General features: G+C 53.5%; 1 protein-coding gene across 5 annotated transcripts in view; it reads right to left on the bottom strand.

Annotated features, from left to right (window-relative positions):
• The window catches only part of TMEM151B (transmembrane protein 151B), a 29,745-nt gene extending 19,193 nt beyond the window's left edge, over positions 1-10,552 (bottom strand). For all 5 annotated transcript variants that reach the window (XR_016442197.1, XR_016442198.1, XR_016442196.1 and 2 more), the window contains exon 1: positions 10,201-10,552. Coding sequence is in view for 2 of the 5 variants with exons in the window: in XM_090046358.1 (XP_089902484.1) it covers positions 10,201-10,290 (90 nt within the window). In the remaining 3 variants the exon portion in view is untranslated. The remainder of the gene's footprint in view (positions 1-10,200) is intronic.
• Between the last annotated feature and the right edge of the window lie 264 nt (positions 10,553-10,816).

Raw genomic sequence — 10,816 nt, 5'->3', positions numbered from 1 at the left:
GCTTCCCCCTTACTTGCTCCATCAATGAACCAGTGCTGAAAGGCTGGGCTGTCTGGATCCTACCCCTTCTGCTGCTTGAAACCAAGGCTAGGACCTCCATGTGGCCTATGGGATGATGATCCCACCTGCAATGCTCTGCCTTAACTCATTTTTTCTGCCTATTACCGCCCTAGGCTAACTGGCTGTCATTTTTTCTGCCTATTACCACCCTAGGCTAACTCCCCATACTTCCCACCTCTGCCCAGCAGCGGTGCTCATCTCAGCAGCATTTGCATTCGCAGGAGAGTTGCTGGAATGTATGATATTCCAGATGTTAAGCTACTGGGCCCAGTACAGGGTCCCTGCCCATCCACTGCAGAGCTGTAGTGGGCTGTTCTCACTGTAGTCCTGTTCTCACTATAGTACCTGACTGAACCAGGCTGGCAACAGAAGGACTGCTGGAACCAACCCTCTCCCCACCAGGGACGTTAAACAAGCCCCTGGCTCTCAAGACTTTTAGTTACCAGTGCACAGAACATCTGAGGACACCTGAAGAAGCAAAAGCTGCTGAGGTACCTTAGTAGATCCCCAGGGATTCATAGAAACATGGTGTGAGTTGCCTCCTGCCTTGTGTAATACAAGTGACCACTCGTGTGCAATGTCCCTCTGAGCATGGCAATCATGGCCTCTTGCATGCAAATTTCCCTTGCCCGGACTTCAACAATGACCCGTGGCATATGTGTTCCCAGCCCCTCTGGCTCTGTAACAGGGGCTTCTAGCACAGGAGATTTCCAACCACCCCCTCCAGCATGGCAATGGTGCTCACTAGCACAAAAATGCCCCTTGCCCTCTCCCCCAATGCAGGAATAGTGACCTTTGCTACATGAGTTCCCTGCCCCTGTGCTCTCCTTCCCCCTGAGGTAGTAACCCAAGTAGTGACCCCCATTTCCCCACCCTTGGCACTTCGATAGCAGCCTATAGCATACAAGTCCCTCCTGCCAGGACAGCAATAATGGCCTTTGGTGTACAAGCTCCCTTACTCCCCTGCCCCAGCAGTGACCTAGTATGTGTGATCCAACTCTCAGCCCTGCATCAGTGACTGTCACCTCTCACTCTGGCTGGTAGGTACCTTCAATGTATTATCCCACAATCAGAAGAGAATCCACATGTGATGAGCAGAGCCTCTTTTGTGGCTTGCCATTCCTACACCTTACCAGGGTAAAGTGCTACAGGGTCAGGTCTAAAGCCGTGATCTTCAAGGCCCCGTAATCTGTCTGCAGTGCTAATTAATAACAGATGCGACTCTTAGGTGCTACCTTCCAACCCAAAGGATCCCAAACTCCATCTTGTGTCCAGCCACACACCACTTTCCAACCACTCAAATGCAGCTACTTCTGGGGCAAGATAAAGCCAGTATTTGACAACAGCTATCCTACCAATTGTTTGGGAGAAGAAGTAAAGATTGCTCTCCCCAACTGCAGTTCAGAGGTGGGAAGGGATGGCTGGAGGCAGAAACAGAATTCCTGCTCTGGCATTTGGCTGGGACACCATAGTGAATACTGCAATGCTGGGGAAATTGCTCCAGGGGAAGGACACTTTTGAGCACATTTGGCCTACTGACTCCCATGCACTTGTAACAAAGCTGGAAAAGTGGTGGTGAAGTTGAGCTACGGTGTGCTGCTCTGAAGCATGCCAAAGACAGTGGTCTCAAAAGTGACCCCAAGGGATGTCCCTGGAGCAAGTTCACCACCTGTTCTCTGGGTGTGTGGGATGCATGAGTAGGAGTTGGAGGGAGCAGGAGTGAGGAGGGTTGGCATGCTTAAGTGTATCCCTCCTCAGCCACACCAAGGGAAGTGGTGTGGATGTACCCTAGGCACAAATGACCCAAGATTCCCCTGCTCCTATGTGGGTTTTACTTATATGTTTTGCAAAGTCATCCGCCAGAACTCTCGGCCACTGGACATCATAAAGACTGACAGCTTAGACAAGTGAAACCTGTATGCAAATAAGAAAAACTTCTAGAACTACAAATATAAACCCTCCTGCCTCGGGGCACAACCCAATGGGGATAGGAAGAAACTGTTTACCCCAGGGTCTTTTATACGTTCCTCTAATCACAGACAGGAAACAGGATCTTTGTTCTGAGCTGGCGCAGGCATTCTGTGTTCCTGGTTTACTAAAGGATAAAGATACCAAGCTCCATACAGTTTCCTGTGTATACAGATAACATTGGATTTGGCAAAATTCCTAACCAGTACGATCCTCTCTAAGGCCAGTAAATATCTCCTTGCATATTATTCAAGAGCCAGGTTTTGCTTTTGCCCCAAGGTGCTCAGCTGGTTCTCAGCATCCTCACTGATGCCCCAGCCCCTGCCCTTTGAGGTTCTGATAATGCATTGCTTTATGCGCACACACTGTTTTGCTCCCCCTCCTGCAAAATATAAGGTGGGTTGATCATGGCTGCTGCATCCCACCCCAGAAGGGGCAGCATTTCAGCAAGAAGGGGAACAATTCCTTGAAGGTGCCCATTATGGAGAGTGTTTTGGGATGCAACAGGGATCCAATATGCTAGTTAAGGAAACACTGTAAAAATAAATAAATAAGTAAATAAATAAATTTTGTGTTGTTCCTCCCCAGTGTTACTGAGAAATGCCCAGGATTATTAACACTAGAAGAAATTTTAGAATCTCATCACTTTTGTTTCCAGCTATGAGTCTAAAGTGGTCACTTTCCCTTCTGGTTCTCTTGTGTGATGAAATGAATGCAGCTGCTTCTAAGTAAAACTTCTCATTGTTATTATTAATTCATTATTAGTTTTGCTGCATCACCCACAAGCTCCAGTCGTGGACCAGGATCCCCATGTTCCAGGTTCTGTATTCACACACAACAGGTGAAGTGAAAACAATGATTCCTGGCCCAAACTTGCAATCTCACTATGATAACCAATGTATACAGACAGACAAAGGAGGCAGTCACAGTACTGGTCAGCCTGACAGACAGCAGGATCAGCATACCTACTTACTAATGCCGTTATTATGACTTTGAGTCCCTGAAAAGGTTTATTTAGTAGCTGCATTTAAATTCTTCGGTGAAGCTTTGCAAACAGTTCTAACTGGTTCTGAAACACATAGGTGCACACATACACACTATATATAAAGACTTCACTACCAACTCCAACGCTGGGCCCCTGTTTAAACAGAATAGACTAGGACCCTTTTAAACTCCTGCACCCTGTGGAGATCAGTGGAAACCACTGGACACAGAATGCCTGTGATCCAGCTGCAATTACCAGAGATCAGAGGTCTTAAGGGTAGCAGAGAGCGTTGCAGGTTGTGCACATTGAAAGAATGTAAGAGCATAAACGTGATGTCAGCAGTGTGCAGGCAAGCTCCAAGGCACAGCCTCAGCCCTCCTGGTTCAAGTAACCCTCCGGGATTTCTTCCACCCAAGGACCCCAAAGTGCCACACCAACACTAATGAACATGGCCTCATGACCCCTCCATTGTCCTCACCAGAGGGAGAGGAAAAAGGGGCTCCTGGTAGGGAGGAAACCTGCCAAGGAACACAGAGTCATCAGCAGATCTGGGAGCGTGATCAAGATGTCTTGGGCTTTAACTACACAAAATCAGTCTCAAGCCCCAACCCCAACATGGGGAAGAGAAGCTATGACCACCATGGCCTCTCCAACTCCAACCCTTTGCCCCTGCCACCACATTCTGGGCTTACCAATACCACAGAGAGTTTTGCTACCATGTCCAGCAGGACCAGATTTCAGAGCCTCTCACTAAGCTTCTGTGCAAGTCCTGCCCCAGGAACTGGCCTTTGATAAATGGCACACAGAGCCACATGTGGAAAGAACATCAAAGCAGTGCGTAGTCAGGGGCGCCAACAGCAAGAGGAAGGAGAGCTGCACAGAGGCCCTCCTCTGTGTCCCTCCAGGGCCTGTACAGATGGTGGTCCCTGATGCCTGTTTACCAGCTGGGTTTGAGAGTCAGCACTGAGTAACAGTATCCCAGCCAGGGAAGGGGCCCCAGTGTGGGTTTAATCTCCAGGTAACAGGCCTGGGCACAAAGAGCAAGGAGCTGGCTCTGCATGTAGTGGATCTGGAAGCCTCAGATCTCGCAGAGGCAAGCCTCAGCCTTGCTCTGAATCAGCACAGAGAATCACCTCCATGTCACAACTGCCAGAGAGCAAAAGGATGAAGTAGGAGAAAGAACAGAGAAGGAAGAAGAGCACCTGCGGGGAGAGGCCCACTAGAGCTGTGCTGAGTCCTCTCTGCCCAGGCTCCTAGCACAGATACAAGGGCATGCCAGCCCTGCCCTGCACTCCGCTTCCTGGCTCAGCCCTGCAGCATCAGAGAAGCTCCCCATCTCCCCCTGCCCTCTGTTGCCCTTCAGCAGCATAGGAGATGTCCTGAAAAATCAAAACTGCACCTGAATCCATGAAAGGGAGAGGAAGAGGGGAGACGAAGGGATGTCTTTTTCTCTGGCCTTCCTCCCACACTGTGAAACCTCCCCTAGGAGTAGAGCTCGCAACCCCTCCTGCTTGGGAAGCTTCACTGGCACTGCTTGCTCAGCAGGGGAGTAAGGGAGGGAGCCAGGGGCTCAGAAGCAGGGTGGCCAATGGCTTCTAACAGACCCTCAGGGTCTCTGCTGATCTCTGCCCCTCCGTGGCTTCTCTGCATCACTGGGAAGGATGAGCACATTGGTTGAAACCGTGCCTTGTTTGCAGGTAATGCACAAATAGAACAGAAGAAAACCACCAAGAATTCAATGTGCGTGATCAGCAGATCAGGGGAGGGGGAGAGGGGGAAGATGACATGCTTACACCATGTCAGCCTTTGGGGATTTGGAAGTAGTGAGTACAACCTTGCATCTCACCCAGCAGATTCCCAGCACAAGACCACATCAGAGCCTGCATGAGCTGGGCTGCCTTGTTCAATCCAGGCAGCCCCACAGATGGACCAGGTGAAACCCCTTGAAGTAGTCTATCCAATGCATCAGAGAAGCTGGGGGGGGGGGCAGTGGGGAGGTTTCAGGCAGGGCTTTATTCCAGGAACTGTGTTAGCAAGGCAGCATCAGCCTCCTCCTAAGACTACGCAGCATTGATACTGCAGCACTTTACAGGGTCACACTAAACCCTGCTGCAAATTGTTTACAGCCCAGTTTTATTATAGACTTTCAAGGTAACACACATCCTCTGCACTGGAGAGAGAAACCAGCCCAAAGCCAGGCCAGTGCCAACACCAAGGTCTAACAGGGAGGAGAAGAGCCAGCACTGGGTTCTCATCCCAGAGTGAAGAGTACCATCCCTCCTACATCCTAGGACTGTACATCCCCCCCTTCCCCTGCAAAAGACAAAAAACTCCAAAGTAGTTTCCCCAAGTGGAAATTCAGACAGGGTGGCTTTGGATAGCGACCCAGGTTGGAAAGGAAGGGGGCGGGAGATATGGAAAGGTCCAGAACTTCAAACAAGCAGGCATGCAGATGATAAAGCCAGTGGTAAGCAAATCCTTCTGTTCTCAGAACAGCATCCCTATAAGCAGTGGAGGCTGTGCTTCACAGGCAACCACGCTTGTCCCACTGCAGTCTAATGAAATGAGATGAAAAGTTTGCCCTACTTCACTACAAATAGGGTTTCCCTATAGCCATCAGCATCCCCCACGAGCCATGCGTTAACGCACCCAGCTATGGCAAGCAAATCTCTGCACAACTGCCCCACTGCACAGATCAGTTCTTCTATGACTGAACCACAGAAGCAGGAGTCAGACTTCCTTGCTTCTACCCTTGACTCTGCCACTGACTCACAGCATGACCCTTATCAACTCCCCCTATTTCTCTGTGCCTTGGTTTCCCATTCTAAAATGGGGGTGAGGACCTGACCCAGGTCCCTCGAGCTGTGGAAGCCCAATTCAAAAAAATATGCATGACACGTTTTGAGATGCTCAGTTGGGAAGGGCCAAGGGCGAGGTTATTCCTCCTGCTTGTCTCCTAGGCCTGACACAGCCTCCATCATCATGGTAACCCCAGAACACAATGTCAGGGTTTTTTCTGAGACACCTGGCTCTCCCTCTCCAAGCTGGGCAGGGACTGACAGAAGACAAAGACTGTGCCTGGTACTGAAGGAAGTATATATGACTCAAAGAAGCATGGGGGAAGAGAGAGAGAGAAACAAGATGGCAGTGAAAGTGTTATTCCCTGCACTGAAAGCCTTGAAAAGCTCCTTCATAGTGAGATGGAAGAAATCATCTCCTCCTCCAGAGGCTGGAAGCCTGGCAGGAGACAAATCCCAGATGCCTGTCCCTAACCTCTCTGCTTCCCCAACTCTGAATACAGGGTAAATCAGGCACTGTGTAGACAAGGCTCATTGCTCTGATCAGAACTACTCAACCAAAACAGATATGCCCTGTCCATACCTGTGATCCCTCCCCTGAACAAGCTGTTCCCATGCCAGGCTCCTACACCCTTTCCCACCCCTACACTGCCCTGCTTGCTACAACTCTCTGGTTCAGAGAAGCAGATGAGCTGCAGGGGCATCAGGTTTCTCACTTCAACAACAGGGATCCTTGGGTTTCAGTTCAGGGCCTGGCCATCCCCCGAGGGGCTAGGTGCAAGCAGCAGCAGCAAACCGTGTCACTGTGCCTATGGACTTCCCCCAACTCATCCCCAAAGTCCTTAAACAGTCAAATGAGCAGTGTCAGGCAAGCAGGGCCTAGCCTGGGGTCTGAAGGGTTGTGTGTGGCTACACTGCTCCCAAACATTGAAATAACACAGCAAAAGGCCTAGAGCAGCAGGCTGGGGTTCAAGCATCCTCTACCTGGCAGGAAGGGGCAGCAGATCGCAGGTTAATCCATGGGGAGTCCTGAGCAGCAGTTTCCATGGCTCTGCCATGCAGATCTGCTTGCATCACATAAGAGAATAACAAGCCTTGTGCCTCCCCTTTGTCAGCAAAACAAGACACAGTGGGGACAGGCTCTGCCCAGCGCCACTCCCAGGAAGCCCCAGGGGTTTCAGTTCAGGGCCTGGCCATCCCCCGAGGGGCTAGGTGCAAGCAGCAGCAGCAAACCATGTCACTGTGCCCTATATCCCTATGCTGCAGCCCCACTGACTAGGAAACAGCTAGCTCATCCCCAGGCTGGTGGTACTACTAAATAGAAAGGGAAAACGAAAGGGAAGACCGAGCCTCTGGAGGCCAGGGAGACCTGCAGGGATCCTGCTCGGGCCATGCCAGGAGTGTCTTCTCCAGGGATTTGAGGAGGGTTTTTTCCACCCTTGGACCTCACTTGAGCAGCAGAACCAGGAGCGTGAAGAGGATTCGAGCTGGCTGGATGGATGTTGGTGTGACACCGATATGACCTACATCATACCAAACTGGGTCTTTGCTCCATGAGCGTTTGGGCATCAGTGAGATGAGGAGAGGGTCCGAGGACATCCTGAGAGGAACTGTCCACCTGAGGAGATCCTCACCATCTCAGCCCACCATGTGTGTTAGCATTAAGCAAGACAGACTGAGTTAGATTTCCCAGCATCCCCCCCTGACCCCCTCCCACTTCAGCTCACCTGTCAGTCACACACTGGGCAATGGCAGAAGCTGCACCACGCTCCAGGCATGCAATGTGACAGTGCAAGGTACCTCCAGGGTGGGTAGCTTTCCTCTGCCTGTTTTCCAGCCCCCTGCAGGCTCTGCCCAGTGGGCACGCTCCCCAGCTGGGACTTGGACACACTCCATGGAGGCTCCAACACAGAATGCAGCAGTCTCTCCTGCAAACCCCAATATGAGTAAAGATGTCCCAACACTGATGGGGCAGGGAGCCTCAGGCAGGAAAGCAGCACTACTTCTGCCTGATCCTGCCAAGCATGGGGCATTTCAGAAGAGGAACAGCAGCTTGCTTTGGATCCAGCCCCTGGGAGTAGGAGTCCAAATTCAGCACAAATGGCACAACTGTTCAGCCTCTGGTATATGAATTGCAGAACAGGGAAGGGGGTCTCTGCTCGGGGGACAATGAACATACCAGCACACAGAGAGTGTGGGCCTTTGTTTAACTACAGTGGGAGCTCCTTTTGCTCCACAGAAAAAGGGTAAGAGCCTACCGTAGCTGCTGTCTGAGGGAGCTACTCCTCTGATGCAAGAAATGGAGTAGTTATGCTTTTAGCACTTGGTCTCAAATCCTTCCATCAGCACCCTACTGGCAGCCCCAACAAGAAAAGACCAAAATCCTGACCTTCCTCTTACGGTCCCTGTAAAGCCAAGGTGCATGAGGGTAGCTGACCTGGCACTGTCCACATCATACTTCTCTATACAGAGACCTTCTATGTCCAGGACTCTCACTCCGGCACCTTTCACCAGACATTCCAGCCATTTAAAGCAATAGTGGTTTTTAAAATCCATTCAGATAAGGATTTGGGTCTCTTTGAAGCAGCATCACACTCAGCTTTGCGCTCTGGGGACCTGGATTGTCACAGCCTGTTCAGGTCAAAAGAGTAAGCATGATAACCCCTGCCCTACCTCTCAAATGGGCTCTAACTGTCAGTATCTGCATGGAGGCCCTTGCCTCTAGAAACTATGGATCATGGAAGGGCAATAGGGAAAGCAGGGGCACTGGCTGAGCTGGGTGTAGGGAACACAGGGATGGGATGGGATAGCAAGGAGGTTGTGAGACAGGAGTGAGAGGCACTGGCAAACCTGGGTGGTCTGCATAGGGTCTTAGTCTTTCCCTCTTCCCTTCTTCAGCCAGTACCTGAGCCTCCCTCTATCACAATTACATATATATTTCAGAGAAGTACATGTGTGCATGTGTTTTCTTCCCAGTTATATAGAAGGCAAAGAATTACCAGGATTATGCAGCAGCCATTACTGCAGCTCCTCAGCAGTGGCTACAACTGTTACCCCATCCTCCCCCCAGCAAGCTATGACTGCAACTGAGAGTCCCTCCCCTCTGGGAACTGGCTACCTGCCTTTCTAGCCTCAAGTTCAAGAAGCAGAGGGCTAAGGAAAGGACTATCCACACAGCCAAGACTACACAGCCTGCAAACCCTGCCCAGCTGCTCACAGCGTGGCACTGCCCCATCAACCCTCCTGATCAGCACTGCTTTGTTTCCATTTCTCACCAGTATTTGAGCTGCCCGTACTCCTAATGGGCTCCCAAGGGGCAACTCCCCTCCACCTCAGATCCCCAATGCACTCAGAGCAGCAGCTGAGGACCCCATGGGTTCTGCCCCCTCCCCAAGCCCTGTCCCAATCCACTCATCCAGCACAGGGAGGCAGGCACTTGTGCTACATCTGGGCAGGCTGCCAAGGGGTCTCCCTTATCCACCTTGCTAGGCATAACAACCTCTCTCTACTGCAGTGGTCCAGCACTGCTCTGCTCTGTGCCCAGTGCCTTCTGCTTGCTAGGAAAAAAAATGAAGCAGTGATTTTGTCTGCCCCCTTCAGCCCTCCCGTGACATTTTACCCTTCCACCCTACCCTGGATGCACTTCTCCCCTTTGCCCCCAGCCACCAAATCTGCTCATCCTCAACCCCTGCATGCCCATACTTGCTCCAGGTGTGGGCAGTACAGCTTCAGGTACCATGGTGATAAGCACAGTGAGAAAACAGAGAGGGAGATGGATGGAGACATTGACAAGGATAAATGGGGAGGCAGAGATCCTAAGGACGGAGCTAGAGCGAGTGGGGGTGGGCACGGAGGAAGGGAAGTAGACGGACAAATGGACAGACAAGGGAGATACAGGCAGAGAGTGAGATGGAAGACAGAGACGAGACAGACAGACAGACAAAGAAGGGGGAAAGGGAGAGAGAGATGTAAGACAGAGATGAGAGAAAGAAGAGAGAGAAAGACAGAAGGGAGATAGAGGTGCAGCGACAGAGATGGAAGAGAGAGGGCTGGGAGGTAGGGAGAAGAGAGACAGACAGACAGGCAGGCAGGGGGAGGAAGGCAGAAAGAGAGAGGGGCCGAGGGCTGGCAGAGCCGCATGCGGGCTGAAGGCTGCCCGGGCAGCCGTGCGGGGCAGGGCTCAGGTGCCAGGCGGGGGTTTCCCCCAGCCCCGGCCGCCCGGCCCCGCTCCCGCGGCCCCCCGGCGGGGGGAGGGGGCAGCCCCTCGCCCGCCCCTTCAGCCCCCGAGGCCACTGCGGACCCCAGCGCTCCCGCCCCTGCGGCGCAGCCCGAGCGGCGCCGGGAGCCGTCCGCCGCCGCACAGCCCGTCCCAGTCCCGGTGCCGCTCACCTCCTCACGCCCGCCCTCCGCCTCCTCCTGCGGCACCGACGTGCTGCTGCCCCGCTCGCTGCCCGCGGCCGCCGAGGCTGGGGGGGACATGGCGCTGGGGCGGCGGCGCCTCCCGGGTGGCGGGCGCGGGCCAGCGGCACCCGCATTCTCCCGCCCCCGGGCTCCGCCCGCCCGCAGCCCGCGGCGCGGCGCCCCGACCACCCGCCCGGCCGGCAGGGCGCAGGGAGCCGGCAGCGGCGTGGGGCGCTGCGGCGTGACCTTGAGCCTGCCTGCCGCGCTGCCGCCTTTTGTGTGTGTGTGTGTGTGTGTGTGCGCGCGCGCGCGCGTGTGTGCCGCCGCGGCTCGTGTGGCAGCGCCGCTCCCGCCCGCCGCGCCGCCCCGCCCGCTCCCCGGGCCCCGCCGGGCTTCCCCCGCTGCTTCCGCTGGGGCTGCCGCTTGCCGCCCTCCGGAACCAGCTCTCCTGCTCCTACCTGCCAGCCCTGGCCTCTTGGTGGAGCCCCCAGCCCCTGCCCCCACCTGTCTAGCAGCCAGCCTGACCTCTCGGCAGAGCCTGCCAGGCAGGAGCCTGCTAGCACCCCTTTGCGCCCTGTTGTGTCAGGGTCAGCTAGTCTTTTAG

This window comes from Crocodylus siamensis, chromosome 1 (assembly GCF_052110815.1).
Source record: "Crocodylus siamensis isolate JL-2025a chromosome 1, ASM5211081v1, whole genome shotgun sequence".
In the NCBI taxonomy this organism is placed as follows: domain Eukaryota; kingdom Metazoa; phylum Chordata; order Crocodylia; family Crocodylidae; genus Crocodylus; species Crocodylus siamensis.
Note: the sequence above shows the minus strand (reverse complement) of the source record. Positions and strands in the feature narration are given on the sequence as shown.